The following is a 20,050-nucleotide window of genomic DNA, read 5'->3' as shown; positions in this document are numbered from 1 at the left end:
GATGCCACAGGTGCATGGTAAGGATTTTATATTAAACACATTCCCATAGATCGCATATATTAAGTGCACCAATATGGACGATTACATGTTTACCGGTGCGTGTGTTTTTATTAGCTTGGAGAGATAATTGAATATGTAGGCTATTGTGAGGTGAAGTAATTTACCTGCCTTCTGAACTGCAAACGATTTCAATGTCACTTGGTATTTTTTATAGCCATTAACCGAGACTGTAAGCATAATGGACCTCAAAGTAGAATCCGAAGAAATAGACTGCAACCAGCCGCCCACCGTTGAGGTTTTTGCGCAAAACTCAACCCTGCACGGAATTTCGCACATCTTCACCTATGAGAGGGTCTGCATCAAGCGCTGTCTATGGGTCGTGTTCTTCCTGGGCTCCTTGACTTTCTTACTGTTTGTGTGCGTGGACCGAATACACTTCTACCTGGAGTACCCACACGTCACCAAACTGGACGAGATCTCGACCCCGGTGATGGTGTTCCCCGCTGTCACGTTCTGCAACCTCAACTCGTTCCGCTTCAGTCGCGTGACGCGAAATGACCTGTACCACGCAGGGGAGCTGCTCGCGCTGCTTAACCAGAGGTGCTGTAAACAAGTGACAAAATGTGGATGTGCAGTGGCACTCTATTCCCTATAGAATGCACTAAGTTACTTTTGGCCGGAGCCCTGAAATGATACCCTATTCCCATGTAGCCCTGGCCAAAACTATACAGGGAATAGGGTGCCATTTCAGATGCAGCAAAACATTTCAATAGTAAGGTATGTTGGTGAAAACACCCCCTTAAGGAAAATGTCTATAACACTTCCCACTGGGAAAAAACTGGTTGAATCAACGTCGTTTCCACATCATAATAAATAAATAAATGTGATGACATTGAATCAATGTGGAAAACAAATTGGATTTGCAAAAAGTCATCAATGTAAGGGCATTTCGTCTTTTTTTTCACCCAAATTTTAACCTACATCCAATGATGGGGAAATGTTTAGTTGATTTCTCGTTGAATTCACGTTAGTTGACAACTCAACCAAATTTAAATCTAAACTAGACGTTGAACTGACATCGGTGCCAAGTGGGTTGTGTATTAACCCCACTACAATCAACACTTAGATGTAACACTCACAACACCTTTACACCGAGATTTTAACACTTGTACATTTGTTGTGTATCCTTAGGCATTTTTTGTCATTTTTAAGAGAAATAAGTCGGCAGAATTAATAGTTTTTTTGTTATTTTATAAAAACAGAAACTTTGAAAGGGTGTGTTTTTCCCAAAACATACTCACCATAAATGTACTACTTTATTAAAACTGATGACACCATTTTTCTCTATAAACAAGTGGATGATTTATCTTTAGGCTCCCCTACTGGTATATATATAAAAACAAGTTCATAGATCGAACTTAATTAGATTACATATATAACTTTTTCTAAATAACAAAGTATTACATACATTTACGTCAAAATATTCCATAATCATGTATATATATTTAAAAAAAGTTCATACATTGCATTAGATTGCATACAGTGAGCTCCAAAAGTATTGGGAAAGTGACACATTTTTTGTTGTTTTGGCTCTGTTCTCTAGCACTTTGGATTTGAAATGATACAATGACTATGAGGTTAAAATAAAGACTGTCAGCTTTAATTTGAGGGTATTTTGATTCATATCGGGTGAACCGTTTAGAAATTACAGCATTTTTTGTACATAGTCCCCACATTTTAGGGGAACAAAAGTATTGGGACAAATTCACTTATGTGTATTTAAGTAGTAAAAAGTTATGTATTTGGTCCTATATTCATAGCACGCAATGACTACATCAAGCTTGTGACTACACATTTGTTGGATGCATTTGCTGTTTGTTTTGGTTGTGTTTCAGATAATTTTGTGCCCAATAGAAATGAATGCTAAATAATGTATTGTGTCATTTTGCAGTCACTTTTATTGTAAATAAGAATAGAATATGTTTATAAACACTTCTACATTAATGTGGATGCTACCATGATATTTGTGCATCTGAAACTTTCTCACCCATTATTATTCACGATTCATTCAGGATTATCGGTGGTAGCATCCACATGAATGTAGAAGTGTTTAGAAACATATTCTATTCTTATTTACAATAAAAGTGACTCCAAAATGACACAATACATTATTTACCATTCATTTCTATCGGGCACAAAATAATCTGAAACACAACCAAAACAAACAGCAAATGCATCCAAGAAATTTGTCACAAGCTTGATGTAGTCATTGCATGCTATGAATACTTTAATACACATACAGTATAACTGAATTTGTCCCAATAGTTTTGGTCCCCTAAAATGGGGGAGACTATGTACAGAAAGTGCTGTAATTTCTACACGGTTACGCTAAAATTAAAGCTGACAGTCTGCACTGTATCATTTCAAATCCAAAGTGCTGGAGTACAGCACCAAAACAAATACAAAAATGGTCACTGTCTCAATACTTTTGGAGCTCACTGTATATAACTTTTTCTAAATGACAAAATATGACATACATTTACCTCAACATCTTTTGTTGGAGTGACTTAAGAAATTGAGATGAGACAGATTTTTAGTTGAGCAAGAGTAGTGGGAGCCAGGGAAAGTTTTGGAATAAAATTGGTGACATGAAATGGTTTCTGTGAAAATTACAGGTTGGGGGCAATTTACCCCGGTGGGCGAGAGGGGGGGAATCAAAGAGAGTTCATTAATCATAGTCAGTAGTTACCTCAAGGTTGTTACATCCTCAGGAAGCACTTTGTCACTTTGTCACTCTGATACTACCATTTCCTTACTGTTGGTGAGTCATGCCAGCCACGCTTAGAGAGAAAGCCCCGATTAGTCTGCCTTGGATGGATGAGCCGAGAGGGCTTTGCCGTCACAAAACCCCAGAGAAGAGCAGCAGCAGCTCACTGAGAGAACGGTATTAACGCCTCGCTCATTGGTCCACAGCTCCATGCAGTCTCCAACTTGGAATGCTGGAAAAGGGCTCTGATTGCTCTGATTAACATGAGCCCAAGTTAAACCATATTTGAAAGAATGCATTTAGTTGACTCTCCAGACCGCCCTCCACAGTCTTTTCTGTATATTGTGATTTTAGTCCCTGCATTCCATCAAACTCTTGGGATTCATTGTTACCCAACTCCAAACCTATAGTTGCTTGATGTTTCCACCAGGAATGACAGACAAGGTATAGTTATCTAAAGTAAAAATTGTTTATATTGTAAACAGTAACAGACCATTTGGCCTAGGTCTGTGAACTAGACATGGGCAGGAAGAGGAGGGGTTGGGGGGGGGGGGGGGGGGGGGGGGTGTATCATATTTCCATACAGACAGTTTATGAGTAATACCAGCCTGAGACACTGCTATCCCCATGGTGTCAGTTGTCTCTGAAATGTCAGTGCTGATGGCTGATGAGCCAATCACAGCAGCCCTGTCTGACTCTGCATCTCTCCCTGTTTGATTGTTGACGCCTGCTGGACTCAGCGGCAACAGCTGCTGCATTTCATCAACACACACATCATCTGAGGTGGACATACAGGAAGCACACACACACTCACACACACTTAAGTGGTGACTCAAGCAACAGGAAGGACTGTCACTGGACAGAGAGAAAAGACAGCAGAGAGACCGAGAAAGAGAGAGGGAGTGAAGTGACGAGAGATAGAATGAGGGAGCAGATGAGAGATGGCTGAAAAAGAGGGAAAGAAAAACTAGAACTGATAGAATTAGGGATATAAATGAGGAAATCTAAAATAACATTTTGTTATAGGGCCCAGCAGGCGCCAGTGTGTTTGGTGGATTGGTTTTCATTCACGGATAAACGTCCCCATTTCGTCATTTATGACAATTCCACACTGTCACTAAAATTAGCACTTCAGTCACGGTGGTATGGCTGATGAAAGCTTTGTACAATGTACCATCTGGTGTAGGTTTCTGTTTCTTGAGAGATAGAAATAGTACATTTTTGTGAATTAAGCTTTATGAATGAATACATCTCTTTATCCTCCCTCTCAGGGGAAGAAACTTGTGTCACATTATCAACAGGGATCAGTTCCAATGTAAAATCATATGACAACAGACCCAGTATCTGTTTGAAATGGTAGACCAACATTCCATAATCTCGTGGGCACTTGGTCTGAGGCAACATTTATATTGTTATGTTGAACCCATAGTCTTCAGAAAATAAATAACTCGGAAGATGAGATAAAAGGGCAAGCTTTTCATTTCCCAAGAGGGAGAATTTAAGAATAGCTGTTTTCAAAAAGTCTCAGCTTTTTCCAATTAGGGAGTCACTGAGAATGGTTGCTTAGCAGAGAGGGAAATATCCGGCTTTCTTCCACAGTCCCACTACTTTAAAAACACTTGACTTGTTTGGCGAATTAGAGTCGGTGCTTATTCACTTATACCGTCTCCCAAGGTAGGGAGGCGATGTAGTTATTCCCTCATTTGTTAAGCCCTTATCCAGAAATGAAAGCACTTTTGGCGTGAAATCCAATTGAAGGTCTCTCGCTCTCTCTCTCTCTCTCTCTCTCTCTCTCTCTCTCTCTCTCTCTCTCTCTCTCTCTCTCTCTCTCTCTCTCGCTCTCTCTCTCTCTCTCTCTCTCTCTCTCTCTCTCTCTCTCTCTCTCTCTCTCTCTCTCTCTCTCTCTCTCTCTCTCTCTCGCTCTCTCTCTCTCTCGCTCTCTCTCTCTCTCTCTCTCTCTATCTTGCTCTCTCTCTCTCTCTCTCTCTCTCTCTCTCTCTCTCTCGCTCTCTCTCTCTCTCGCTCTCTCTCTCTCTCTCTCTATCTTGCTCTCTCTCACTCTCACTCTCTCTGTCTCTGTCTCTTTCTCTCTCTCTCTCCCTGTCACTTTCAGTGTTTGCCATGGCTGGTCTGGAGAAATGTCTTGTGGCGTGATATTAAAACTCCATCCATACTGGGGGAAAAGTGTCAGCCGGGGCTGATTCTGTCAGGCTTGTGTGTGTTCGGGATTTTATTTAATAAGTGCACACTTGGCAGCTTTGTCCACTGCAACAACATTGGGGAGCAAAGGTCTCAACTCAATTAAGTCCTCCTTTAATCAACGGAAGCCTGAGATGGCACTTAGCAACAGCCAGAGAGAACATCTAAATTGGATCAGATCAGTACCTTCCGAGGTACTGGGCCATGCTCTCACCTCATCGGCATAAGGTGAACCAAAATATGAACCAAAATATGAGAAGTGGAATAGTAGGTAGGCGATTCAATGTTTAATGGCTTTCAGTTTGATGATTCTGGCTTTCTACTGAACTTAGATTACTCAGGGGATTTGATGGCCCCGTAACCCCTAGTGTTTTTATATAGATTGGCCACAGACTTTAATGCAACACACTACTTTTGAGATTTGTTGTGTGTCCATTCACACTGCCAATACCAATTGTTCCTGAGCAGAAATCTGACTGTAAGCCCCTTCTTATGAGCCAAACCTATTTGAAAAAGCCTAAATCCTGCTCATTCTTTTACAGCCCTATAAGGTTTTGACTTGTTTAATGATACCACAGCACGGCATCGCCAAGTCAATATGGAGCGTGCCAGTTGACATTATGCTGCTATGTATTCATGCTGGGCAGCAGGAAAACATCATGGTCAGATTTAGCTGGCCTCTCGGCTGCTCTATTAAAAGATGAACTCCCACTGATAATGTTGTGTGAGTGGGATGACTCTCCCTTCCCACTCTGTGACTCACGCGCAATTATTCTGTGTGTAGATGGGATAAGGACAAACACACACACATGCACACACACACTTGTGCCTGTACGTGTGCACGCTCTCTCACACACACGCATGCATGCACACACGCACGCAAACACACACGCACGCAAACACACAAATACACACATAGGTACATACATGTACAGTACATACTACACCCAGAGTTCAGTAGGCTACACACCCAAAGTAAACATGCGTGAGGGCACTAGGTACACATGATTTATAGACTTGTGGACAAACATGCACACAAACATGTTTTATAAGTAACAAGGTACATTTTATAAGTGGACGTTGTGTGTGAGAGAGCTTTTCATAAAGGGTAGTCTTTCCAGCCAGACTTGCAGCTGAGTTACAGTGAGGGAAAAAAGTTTTTGATCCCCTGCTGATTTTGTACGTTTGCCCACTGACAAAGACATGATCAGTCTATAATTTTAATGGTAGGTTTATTTGAACAGTGAGAGACAGAATAACAACAAAAAAATCCAGAAAAACGCATGTCAAAAATGTTATAAATTGATTTGCATTTTAACGAGGGAAATAAGTATTTGACCCCTCTGCAAAACATGACTTAGTACTTGGTGGCAAAACCCTTGTTGGCAATCACAGAGGTCAGACGTTTCTTGTAGTTGGCCACCAGGTTTGCAAACATCTCAGGAGGGATTTTGTCCCACTCCTCTTTGCAGATCTTCTCCAAGTCATTAAGGTTTCGAGGCTGACGTTTGGCAACTCAAACCTTCAATTCCCTCCACAGATTTTCTATGGGATTAAGGTCTGGAGACTGGCTAGGCCACTCCAGGACCTTAATGTGCTTCTTCTTGAGCCACTCCTTTGTTGCCTTGGCCGTGGGTTTTGGGTCATTGTCATGCTGGAATACCCATCCACGACCCATTTTCAATGCCCTGGCTGAGGGAAGGAGGTTCTCACCCAAGATTTGACGGTACATGGCCCTGTCCATCGTCCCTTTGATGCGGTGAAGTTGTCCTGTCCCCTTAGCAGAAAAACACCCCCAAAGCATAATGTTTCCACCTCCATGTTTGACGGTGGGAAGGTGTTCTTGGGGTCATAGGCAGCATTCCTCCTCCTCCAAACACAGCGAGTTGAGTTGATGCCAAAGAGCTCCATTTTGGTCTCATCTGACCACAACACTTTCACCCAGTTCTCCTCTGAATCATTCAGATGTTCATTGGCAAACTTCAGACGGCCCTGTAAATGTGCTTTCTTGAGCAGGGGGACCTTGCGGGCACTGCAGGATTTCAGTCCTTCACGGCGTAGTGTGTTACCAATTGTTTTCTTGGTGACTATGGTCCCAGCTGCCTTGAGATCATTGACAAGATCCTCCCGTGTAGTTCTGGGCTGGTTCCTCACCGTTCTCATGATCATTGCAACTCCACGAGGTGAGATCTTGCATGGAGCCCCAGGCCGAGGGAGATTGACAGTTATTTTGTGTTTCTTCCATTTGCGAATAATCGCACCAACTGTTGTCACCTTCTCACCAAGCTGCTTGGCGATGGTCTTATAGCCCATTCCAGCCTTGTGTAGGTCTACAATCTTGTCCCTGACATCCTTGGAGAGCTCTTTGGTCTTGGCCATGGTGGAGAGTTTGGAATCTGATTGATTGATTGCTTCTGTGGACAGGTGTCTTTTATACAGGTAACAAACTGAGATTAGGAGCACTCCCTTTAAGAGTGTGCTCCTAATCTCAGCTCGTTACCTGTATAAAAGACACCTGGGAGCCAGAAATCTTTCTGATTGAGAGGGGGTCAAATACTTATTTCCCTCATTAAAATGCAAATCAATTTATAACATTTTTGACATGCGTTTTTCTGGATTTTTTGGTTGTTATTCTGTCTCTCACTGTTCAAATAAACCTACCATTAAAATTATAGACTGATCATTTCTTTGTCAGTGGTCAAACGTACAAAATCAGCAGTGCAACACTTCGAGTAGAGTATGGCTCATGATCAAGCTAGATCCAGGTTACTACAGCTTGGTCCTTGGAAAGTTAATAGAAAGACAGTTTGTTTCTCAAGAGTTGGGAGAATTCATTTTCTATTAATAAACCAAAACTAAAGAGATTCACAATCAATTTATTGAATGTAAGATCACTATGTGCCTGTGTCTAAAAACAGTATTTATTCTTATGCCATACATTCACATCTTATTCTCAAGAGCTCAAGTCTGCCCAAACTGATTGTCATGCTTTCAAATTTTGTTATTGGAATCAAATCATTTTTTTTCTTTTTAGTAATTTAGCAGACGCTCTTATCGAGAGCAATTAGGTTTAAGTGCCTTGCTCAAGGGCACATTGACAGATTTTTCACCTAGTCGGCTCAGGGATTAGAACCAGCGACCTTTCGGTTACTGGCACAACGCTCTTAACCACTAAGCTACCTGCCGCCCCAATTTGTCACATGCTTTGTAAACAACAGGTGTAGACGAACAGTGCAATGCTTACTTACGGGCCCTTCCCAACAATGCAGAGAGAAACAAATATAAATAATATAAAAATAATAACATGAGGAATAAATACACAATGAGTAACGATAACTTGGCTATATACACGGGGTACCAGTACCGAGTCAATGTGCAGGGGTACGAGGTAATTGAGGTAGATATGTATACAGAACATATAAACGCAACATATAAAGTGTTGGTTCCATGTTTTATGAGCTGAAATAAAAGATCCCAGAAATTAACCATATGCATAAAAAGCTTATTTCTCTCAAATTGTGCACACATTTGTTGACATCCCTGTTAGTGAGCATTTCTCCTTTGCCAAGAAAATCCATCCAACAGACGGGTGTGGTATATCAAGAAACTGATTAAACAGCATGATTGTTACACAGGTGCACCTTGGGCTGGAGACAATAAAAGGCCACAATGCCACAAATGTTGCAAGGTTTGAGGGAGCATGCAGTTGGCATGCTGGCTGCAGGAATGTCCACCAGAGCAGTTGCCAGAGAATTGAACGTTCATTTCTCTACCATAAGCCGTCTCCAACGTCGTTTTAGAGAATTTGGCAGTACGTCCAACCGGCCTCATAACTGCAGACCACGTGCATCCACGCCAGCCCAGGACTTCCACATCCGGCTTCTTCACCTGCGGGATCGTCTGAGACCAGCCACCCTGACAGCTGATGGAACTGAGGAGTATTTCTGTCTGTAATAAAGCCCTGGGAGAAAAACTCATTGTGATTGGCTGAGCCTGGCTCCCCAGTGGGTGGGCCTGGCTCCCCAGTGGGTGGGCCTGGCTCCCCAGTGGGTGGGCCTATGCCCTCCCAGGCCCACCCATGGCTGCGCCCCTGCCCAGTCATGTGAAATCCATAGATTAGGGCCTAGTACATTTTTGTGAATTAAGCTTTATGAATGAATACATCTCCTGATTTCCTTATATGAACTGTAACTCAGTAAAATCATTGAAATTGTTGCATGTTGCATTTATATTTTTGTTCAGTATACATATACATGTAGGTAGGGATAAAGTGCCTAGGCAACAAGATAGATAACAAACAGTAGTAGCAGTGAGTCAAAAGAGTTAGTGCAAAAAGGGTCAATGCAGATAGTCCGGGTAGCTATTGGTTAACTATTTAAATAACTATTTAGCAGTCTTATGGATTGGGGGTAGAAGCTGTTCATGGTCCTGTTGGTTCCACTCTTGCTGCATTGGTACCGCTTGCCGTGCGGTAGCAGAGAGAACAGTCTACGACTTGGTTGGCTGGAGTCTTTCAACATTTTTAGGGCCTTCCTCTGACACCGCCTGGTATAGAGATCTTGAATGGCAGGGAGCTCGGCCCCAGTGATGTACTGTGCCGTCCGCACTACCCTCAGTAGCGCCTTGCAGTTAGATGCCAAGCAGTTGCCATAAAAAACGATGATTCAGCCAGTCAAGATGCTCTCAATTGTGCAGCTGTAGAACTTTTTGAGAATCTGAGGGTCCATGCTTAATCTTTTCAGACTCCTGAGGGGGAATAATCGTTGTCGTGCCTTCTTTACGACTGTGTTGGTGTGTGTGGACCATGATAATTCCTTAGTGATGTGGACACTGAGGAACCTGAAGCTCTTGAACCGCTCCACTACAGCCCCGTCGATGTGGATGGGGGCGTGCTCAGCCTCCGTTTCCTATAGTCCACGATCAGCTCATTTGTCTTGCTGACATTGAAGGAGAGGTTGTTGTTGTCCTGGCATCACACTGGCAGGTCACTGACCTCCTCCCTATAGGCTGTCTCATCGTCGTTGGTGATCAGGCCTACCACCGTTGTGTCATCGGCAAACTTAATGATTGTGTTGGAGTCATGCACGGCCACGCAGTCATGGGTGAACAGGGAGTACATGGGGGGAATAAGCACACACCCCTGAGGGGCCCCGTGTTGAGGGTCATCGTGGCGGATGTGTTGTTGCCTACCCTCACCACCTGGGGTCGGCCCATTAGGAAGTCCAGGATCCAGTTGCAGAGGGAGGTGTTCAGTCCCAGGGTCCTGAGTTTAGTGATGAGCTTTATGGGCACTATGGTGTTGAATGCTGAGCTATAGTCAATGAACAGCATATTCACGTAGGTGTTCCTCTTGTCCAGGTGGGAGAGGGCAGTGTGGAGTGCAATAGAGATTGCATCATCTGTGGATCTGTTGGGGTGGTATGCGAATTGGAGTGAGTCCAGTGTGTCTGGGATGATGGTGTTGATGTGAGCCATGACCAGCCTTTCAAAGCATTTCATGGCTACAGACAGGTTACCATGGCGTTCTTAGGCACAGGGACTATGGTGGTCTGCTTGAAACATGTAGGCATTACAGACTGGGAAGAGGAATAGCAGGAGGAAGGGTATCAATCTACCTCTGTTTCAATATGTTGAAATAGAACGTTTGTGACTAGACTAATAAAACGCCCTCTTTTGGACTCCTTCCTTCTCACTTTCTTTATGTCTCTCCTTCCCTCTCTCTCTCCCTCTCTCTCTCTCTCTCTGTATCTCTGTCTCTCTAGGTATGAGATCAGGGACACCCACTTGGTGGAGGAAAGTGTTCTGGAGACCCTGAAGGTCAAAGCTGACTTCCACAACTTCAAGCCCCGCCCCTTCAACATGCGTGAGTTCTACGACCGCACAGGACATGACATCAAGGATATACTGCTGGCGTGTCAGTTCCGGGGGGGTGAGTGCAGAGCCGAGGACTTCCAAGTGGTAAGTTACCTGAAGGCCTCAGATCATCTTTCAAGACAATAGTTTTATGTACCAAAGAGAGGAAAAACAGAAGCTGCTATTACTGTAGCTCCCAAACACGGTATTATGCAGTATGTGAATCTCCGCTCTGCCTCCCGAGTCTGTTCTGAGTATATTTGACTGCACCTCACAGTCAAAATTGACCTATTTCACAATTAATTTATCTGCTTCCTATTAAATGTTTTGCTGTAATGAGAGTGGTGGCCCTACTGTGCTTTGTGACTCAACCAAGCAGGAATGCCCTCTTTTGATCACTCACCATGCCCACAGCCTCTGTTTGAGAGCTCTGGCAACAAACAGAATCCCTTTTTCGTAATGTGTTTGTTAATTCCTTCAAACAGTGTTTGTACTGTAATCCCTCAAACTCAGGTTGGAAGCATGTCTTTTATTATTTGGGATTTGTCCCACCAAAACAAGAGAGTGGCTGGCACGGCATACTGTGTGGAGCTATCCTCAGAGACTTGGTGTTCAAAGATGCATGTGGGAAGTGGATGTGGAATATGTGGTAGAGAGGGGATGAAAGATGCATGTTGAAGGGAGACATTACATACAGTTGTGGGATACTGTATGTAATGGATGGTAAATGTGGGTGGCAACGTAAATGTTTGTTCTGTATTTACTGCAGCTAGCTACTGCTACTTCAGCATAGGGTTTTACTCTGAAATCTCCCACTGGGTTAAAGTCTCCTCGCCATAAACCTGCTGCGTTGGCTGATGATAGATCCTCTGCCAGTTGCCAATAGTCTCTCAGGCATCTTCCATTCATTTTCAGTCTTGGAGAGTACACTGCCTTTATGCTGTGCTCACTGCCCCATTGTTTAGTTTCGATAAAATTGTGATTTTCTTGGACACCGTGTGGTATCTCAACAGAGGTCAGAGAGGAGAGAGAAAAAGAGAGCTATAGTAGTTTTCCTATAATGATGATTGGCAGAGCATATCAAGTCCCTTATAGCAGCTGTGGCAAGGAATATTTTCTCATTATACTGCACAGTATGCATTCATCTTTGCCAGTTTTACTAATGTGAAATGAACTATGTACTTTCCCAATCATGGCTAACAACACGTAAGTGGTTTAGAGAGGTTGTGATATCTATTATGCAATATTCGTTTATCATATATAATCTTTGCTCATACACTGGAATCTACAGTATCACAACTGTCTCTGAAAATCTTGTTGGGTGTACTGAGTGTCCAAAACATTAGGAACTCCTGCTCTTTTCATGACAGACTGACCAGGTGAATCCAGGTTAAGATATGATCCCTTATTGATGTAACTTGTTAAATCCACTTCAATCAGTGTAGATGAAGGGGAGGATTTTTGAAGCCTTGAGACAATTGAGACATGGATTGTGTATGTGTGCCATTCAGAGGGTGAATGGGCAAGACAAAATATTTTAGAGCCTTTGAACGGGGTATGGTAGTAGGTGCCAGGCGCACCGTTTGAGTGTGCCAAGAACTGTAGCGCTGCTGGGTTTTTCACGCCTCTACGAATTAAGGCTGTTCTGAGGGCAAAAGGTGGTGCAACTCAAAATTAGGAAGGTGTTCCTAATGTTTTGTACACTCAGTGTATTTCAAAAGTTAGATAAGTTTGCATCATAAATACCGAAGGCTCAAAGCAACCTTTTGGATTTTTTATTTAAAAAATAAACATATTTCTTATCACAGGATGGACAATTTTAGGAGCGGAGTGTTTTTTAAAGTATTTTCTCTTTAATACATCTTTAAAATTAAAACCCCCGGCAGGCTGACACTGTCCTGTTCCACTCCCCTCCTGTCCTCGCAGCACTCCTCAGATAGAGTGAGAGAGAACAAGCCAGAGAGAGAGAGATTATCCAAGGCCTGAGGTCATCTGCCTTTGGCCTAAAGAGCAGGAACCTGAACTTCACCAAATAAATCAGAAATACAGACATTGTCATCCTACAAGAAACATGGTATAGAGGAGATGGACCCACTGGTTGCCCTCTAGGTTACAAAGAGCTGGTAGTCCCATCCACCAAACTACCAGGTGTGAAACAGGGAAGGGACTCAGGGGGTATGCTCATGTGGTATAGAGCAGACCTAACTCACTCTATTCAATTATTCAAAATAGGAACATTTTACATTTGGCTAGAAATTCAAAAGGAAATGATCTCAACAGAGAAAAATGTCCTCCTGTGTACTACCTATATCCCCCCACTAGAATCCCCATACTTTAATGAAGACAGCTTCTCCATCCTGGAGGGGGAAATCAATCACTTCCAGGCCCAGGGACATGTACTAGTCTGTGGTGACCTAAATGCCAGAACTGGACAAGAACCTGACACCCTCAGCACACAGGGGGACAAACATATACCTGGAGGTGACAGCATTCCCTCCCCCATATGCCCCCCTAGGCACAACTACATTTACATTTACATTTTAGTCATTTATGACAACATAACCAACAAAAACGGGTCACAACTCCTGCAGCTCTGTCGCATGCTGGGTATGTACATAGTCAATGGTAGGCTTCAAGGAGACTCCTATGGTAGGTACACCTATAGCTCATCTCTTGGCAGTATTACTGTAGGCTACTTTATCACTGACCTCAACCCAGACTCTCTCAGAGCGTTCACAGTCAGCCCACTGACACCCCTATCAGATCACAGCAAAATCACAGTCTACTTGAACAGAGCAATACTCAATCATGAGGCATCAAAGCCAAAGGAACTGAATAATATTAAGATCTGCTATAGATGGAAGGAAAGTCGTGTAGAAACCTACCAAAAAACAATGAGGCAACAACAAATTCAATCCCTTTTAGACAACTTCCTGGACAAAACGTTTCACTGTAATAGTGAAGGTGTAAACTTGGCAGTAGAAAACCTAAACAGTATATTTGACCTCTCAGCTTCCCTATCAAATCTAAAAATGTCTAACAGAAAAGCAAAGAAAATTAACAACAATGACAAATGGTTTGATGAAGAATGCAAAAACCTACGAAAGAAATTGAGAAACCTATCCAAACAAAAACATAGAGACCCAGAAAACCAGAGCCTACGCCTTCACTATGGTGAATCACTAAAACAATACAGAAATACACTACAGAAAAAGAAGGAACATCACGTCAGAAATCAGCTCAATGTAAATTAAGAATCCATAGACTAACCACTTCTGGGAAAATTGGAAAACACTAAACAAACAACAACACGAAGAGTTATCTGTCCATAACGGAGATGTATGGGTAAACCAATTCTCCAATGTTTTTGGCCCTATAACAAAGAACAAACAGCAAAAACATATACATGATCAAATACAAATTTTAGAATCAACTATTAAAGACTACCAGAACCCACTGGATTATCCAATTACATTGAGTGAACTACAGGACAAAATACAAACCCTCCAACCCCAAAAGGCCTGTGGTGTTGATGGTATCCTCAATTAAATGATAAAATATACAGACCACAAATTCCAATTGGCTATACTTAAACTCTTTAACATCATCCTTAGCTCTGGCCTCTTCCCCAATATTTGGAACCAAGGACTGACCACCCCAATCCACAAAAGTGGAGACAAATTTGACCCCAATAACTACCGTGGGATATGCGTCAACAGCAACCTTGGGAAAATCCTCTGCATTATCATTAACAGCAGACTTGTACATTTCCTCAGTGAAAACAATGTACTGAGCAAATGTCAAATTTGCTTTTTACCAAATTACTGTACGACAGACCACATGTTCACCCTGCACATCCTAATTGACAAACAAACAAACCAAAACAAAGGCAAAGTCTTCTCATGCATTGTTGATTTCAAAAAATAATTTGACTCAATTTGGCATTAGGGTTTCCTTTACAAATTAATGGAAAGTGGTGATGGGGAGAAAACATACAACATTATAAAATCCATGTACACAAACAACAAGTGTGAGGTTAAAATTGGCAAAAACACACACATTTCTTTCCACAGGGCTGTGGGGTGAGACAGGGATGCAGCTTAAGCCCCACCCTCTTCAACATATATATCAACGAATTGGCGAGGGCACTAGAACAGTCTGCAGCACCCGGCCTCACCCTACTACAATCTGAAGTCAGATGACTACTGTTTGCTGATGATCTGGTGCTTCTGTCCCCAACCAAGGAGGGCCTACAGCAGCACCTAGATCTTCTGCACAGATTCTCAGTAAGACAAAAATAATGGTGTTCCAAAAAAGGTCCAGTTGCCAGGACCACAAATACAAATTCCATCTAGACACCGTTGCCCTAGAGCACACAAAAAACGATACATACCTCGGCCTAAACATCTGCGCCATAGGTAACTTCCACAAAGCTGTGAACGATCTGAGAGACAAGGCAAGAAGGGCCTTCTATGGCATCAAAAGGAACATCAAATTCGACATACTAATTAGGATCTGGCTAAAACTACTTGAATCAGTTATAGAACCCATTGCCCTTTATGGTTGTGAGGTCTGGGGTCTGCTCAGCAACCAATAATTCACAAAGTGGGACAAACACCAAATTGAGACTCTGCATGCAGAATTCTGCAAAAATATCCTCTGTGTACAACGTAAAACACCAAATAATGCATGCAGAGCAGAATTAGGCCGATACCCGCTAATTATCAAAATCCAGAAAATAGCCATTAAATTCTACAACCACCTAAAAGGGAACGATTAACAAACCTTCCTTAACAAAGCCATCACCTACAGAGAGATGAACCTGGAGAAGAGTCCCCTAAGCAAGCTGGTCCTGGGGCTCTGTTCACAAACACAAACAGACCCCACAGAGCCCAAGGACAACAACACAGTTAGACCCAACCAAATCATGAGAAAACTAATATATAATTACTTGACACATTGGAAAGAATTTACAAAAAAACAGAGCAAACTAGAATGCTATTTGGCCCTAAACAGAGAGTACACAGTGGCAGAATACCTGACCACTGTGACTGACCCAAAATTAAGGAAATCTTTGACTATGTACAGACTCAGTAAGCATAGCCTTACTATTGAGAAAGGCCGCCATAGGCAGACCTGGCTCTCAAGAGAAGACAAGCTATGTGCACACTGCCCACAAAATGAGGTGGAAACTGAGCTGCACTTCCTAACTTCCTGCCAAATGTATGACCATATTAGAGACACATACTTCCCTCTGATTACACAGACCCACAAAGAATTAAAAAACAAATCCAATTTGGATAAACTCCCATATATATTGGGTGAAATACCACAGTGTGCAATCACAGCAGCAAGATTGGTGACCTGTTGCCACAAGAAAAGGGCAACCAGTGAAGAACAAACACTATTGTAAATACAAGCTATATTTATGTTTATTATTCCTTTTTGTACTTTAACTATTTGCACATCATTATAACACAATATTTAGACATAATGACATTTGAAATGTCTTTATTATTTTGTGTAATGTTTACTGTAAATGTTTTATTGTTTATTTCACTTTTGATTATTATCTATTTCACTTGCTTTGGCAATGTAAACATATGTTTCCCATGCCAATAAAGCCCTTAAATTGAGAGAGAGAGAGAGAGAGAGAGAGAGGTGTCTGTAATAATCTCTGGCTCTCTGTGTGGCATTATCACATGTAAAGTATATGAAATAATTAAATAAGATGATTTATAATAAAATAAAATAGAATGACAAAGCTTAGACCCATCTTTGCAGTTTTGTGATTATTTTGGCATTTATCTTAACTTTTTTTGCACAAAATGTATCCCCTATAATTATGATCTAAAAAAAAAAACGTTTGAACATCAGATCGGTAGTTACTAACCTCAATTCCGGCTTCGACTTCGACTTCGACTCATCCACCCTTGGCTCTTTATGTAGCTCCGATCCAATCCTCGGGCTAGCCAAGAGGAACGCCAGTGAAAAAGATGCAAGAGATTGGGCGTCCTGTTGAGACTAAGGTGAAGGGAAAACTGGCCACCACTTTCCTCCATTCTATGGTCCAATTGGTAATAAAATGGATGACCTCCGATCGCAGATTTGCTATCAACGGGACTTTCGTAATTGCAATATCATCTGTTTTTCTGAAACATGGCTTTCGGACAAGATATCCCCCATGGCTATCCAACTCAATGGATTCTCCATTCTCTGAGTGGACAGGTCATTGGATTCAGGGAAATCGAGAGTGGGAGGGGTATGTTTATTCATCAACAACAGATGGTGTGAAGACCCTAGCACAGTACAAGTCTCAACCTATTGTTCACCTGTCTTTGAATACCTGATGGTCAAATGCTGACCCTTCTACCTCCAGAGAGAGTTTTCATCTGTTATCTTGACTGCTGTATATATTTCACCTCAGGACAACAACAACAACTTCACTGACATTGTCAAACTCTCCCTGACCCAGTCAGTAATACCTACATGTTTCAAGCAGACCACCATAGTCCCTGTGCCCAAGAACGCCAAGGTAACCTGTCTAAATTACTATCGCCCTGTAGCACTCACATCTGTAGCCATGAAATGCTTTGAAAGGCTGGTTATGGCTCACATCAACACCATCATCCCAGACACCCTGGACCTATTCTAATTTGAATACCGCCCCAACAGATCCACAGATGATGCAATCTCTATTGCACTCCACACTGCCATTTCCCACTTGGACAAAAGGAACACCTACAGTTGAAATCTGAAGTTTACATACACCTTAGCCAAATACATTTAAACTCAGTTTTTCACAATTCCTGACATTTAATCCTAGTAAAAATGCCCTGTCTTAGGTCAGTTAGGATCACCACTTTATTTTAAGAATGTGAAATGTCAGAATAATAGTAGAGAGAATTATTTATTTCAGCTTTTATTTATTTCATCACATTCTCAGAAGTTTACATACACTCAATTAGTATTTGGTAGCATTGCCTTTAAATTGTTTAACTTGGGTCAAACATTTCGGGTAGCCTTCCACAAGCTTCCCACAATAAGTTGGGTGAATTTTGGCCCATTCCTCCTGACAGCGCTGGTGTAACTGAGTCAGGTTTGTAGGCCTCCTTGCTCGCACACGCTTTTTCAGTTCTGCCCACACATTTTCTATAGGATTGAAGTCAGGGCTTTGTGATGGCCACTCCAATACCTTGACTTTGTTGTCCTTAAGCCATTTTGCCACAACTTTGGAAGTATGCCAGTATTGTCCATTTGGAAGACCCATTTGCGAACAAGCTTTAACTTCCTGACTGATGTCTTGAGATGTTGCTTCAATATATCCACATAATTTTCCTTCCTCATGATGCCATCTATTTTGTGAAGTGCACCAGTCCCTCCTGCAGCAAAGCACCCCCACAGCATGATGCTGCCACCCCCGTGCTTCATGGTTGGGATGGTGTTCTTCGGCTTGCAATGTCCACCTTTTTCTTCCAAACATAACGATGTTCATTATGGCCAAACAGTTCTATTTTTGTTTCATTAGACCAGAGGACATTTTTCCAAAAAGTAAGATCTTTGTCACCATGTGCAGTTGCTAACCGTAGTGGCGGTTTTGGAGCAGTGGCTTCTTCCTTGCTGAGTGGCCTTTCAGGTTATGTCGATATAGGACTCGTTTTACTGTGGATATAGATACTTTTGTACCTGTTTCCTCCATCATCTTCACATGGTCCTTTGCTGTTGTTTTGAGATTGATTTGCACTTTTTGCACCAAAGTACGTTCATCTCTAGGAGACAGAACGCGTCTCCTTCCTGAGCGGTATGACGGCTGCGTGGTCCCATGGTGTTTATACTTGTGTACTATTGTTTGTACAGATGAACGTCAGAAGCTTCTAAAGCCATGACATAATTTTCTGGAATTTTCCAAGCTGTTTAAAGGCACAGTCAACTTAGTGTATGTAAACTTCTGACCCACTGGAATTGTGATACAGTGAAATAATCTGTCTGTAAACCATTGTTGGAAAAATTACTTGTGTCATGCACAAAGTAGATGTCCTAACCGACTTGCCAAAACTATAGTTTGTTAACAAGAAATTTGTGGAGTGGTTGAAAAACTAGTTTTAATGACTCCAACCTAAGTGTATGTAAACTTCGATTTCAACTGTATGTGAGAATTATTATAATTTATATTTAACTTGTATTTATTCAGGGGAACCTATTGAGACCAGGGTCTCATTTACAATGGTGCCCTGAGGACAACAATCCAACAAATTCAAAATGATCAATAAAAATACTGAAAACTATAAATTACAAAATCAACACTACAGCTTCAATCACCACAAATGCAAGGATTGACATTAAATCCAAACAGTTGCAATTCTCATTAAATTCATTCAACATTTAAGTCTTAAACCACCCTAGATTCACCAGAAAGTCAAGATGTAGGGAGTTTTGTAGGCTATTCCAAAAATCAGCGGCACTAAAACTGAAGGCGGATTTGCCTTCATCGGTACGTACTAGTGGAACCTTGAGAGTTAAGCATCCCTGTGAACGGGTTTGGTGTCTCATACTTTTACATTTGAATAGTGAAGTGAGGTAGGTCGGAGGCTTGTGTAGTAAAGCTTTGTAAACATGTATTTGTTGTCAATGTTTTGGCGTCAAACTGATGGCAGTTGTGAAAAAGGTCAATGGTTGGAAGAGTTCCAGAGTTAATAGAAAATAATGCCATTGTTGATTAGATGCTTTTTTCATTAATTTTATCTACTAGAAACTCATGGACAATATGGACACAGATATAATAAATAAACACTAAAACTTAAGAACGGGAAGCATAGAAATAGCGCACATAGAACATATCTACTGCTTCTTAGACTTGCTTTCAATAAGCATGACAGATCTATAACTCACATTTCTATGTTAATTTGGTTTGTTCGCCCAAAAAGTTACATATTGCAGCTTTAAGTGATCTCTCAACAATCATTCTCATCATAGCACTTTGGTAATAGTCAGTGACAAATATCATAGGTAATCAGGGATGGGCTTGGTTAAGACCCTGGATGTGAGACCAAATGGTAGCTGTAGATAGATTAATTCTCCAGTAGGAAGTGCTGCCCAGCCTAGTGTTTTTTTTCTGATAGTGGAAGATCTGTCGTTGTTTTAAAGGTACAAATTCAACATATTTTATACAAGGTTTGTCTATGTTGAAATTTGGTTACCATGATGACATAATCCTGTGGTTGAAATTTCACC

The 20,050-nt window shown here is 41.7% G+C and overlaps 1 protein-coding gene across 1 annotated transcript in view; it reads left to right on the top strand.

Moving 5' to 3' along the window:
* Window positions 1-238: 238 nt before the first annotated feature.
* The window catches only part of LOC311150119 (acid-sensing ion channel 1-like), a gene marked incomplete at both ends in the record, with an annotated part of 64,039 nt that continues 44,227 nt past the window's right edge, over window positions 239-20,050 (top strand). Inside the window, 2 exons of the mRNA XM_084187409.1 lie at window positions 239-600; window positions 10,729-10,924. Coding sequence (XP_084043535.1) covers window positions 239-600; window positions 10,729-10,924 — 558 coding nt within the window. The remainder of the gene's footprint in view (window positions 601-10,728; window positions 10,925-20,050) is intronic.

Source organism: Coregonus lavaretus (assembly GCF_964263955.1).
Source record: "Coregonus lavaretus genome assembly, chromosome: 22".
Lineage (NCBI taxonomy): Eukaryota > Metazoa > Chordata > Actinopteri > Salmoniformes > Salmonidae > Coregonus > Coregonus lavaretus.
The sequence above is the reverse complement of the archived record's forward strand: the minus strand, read 5'-3'. Positions and strand labels throughout refer to the sequence as shown.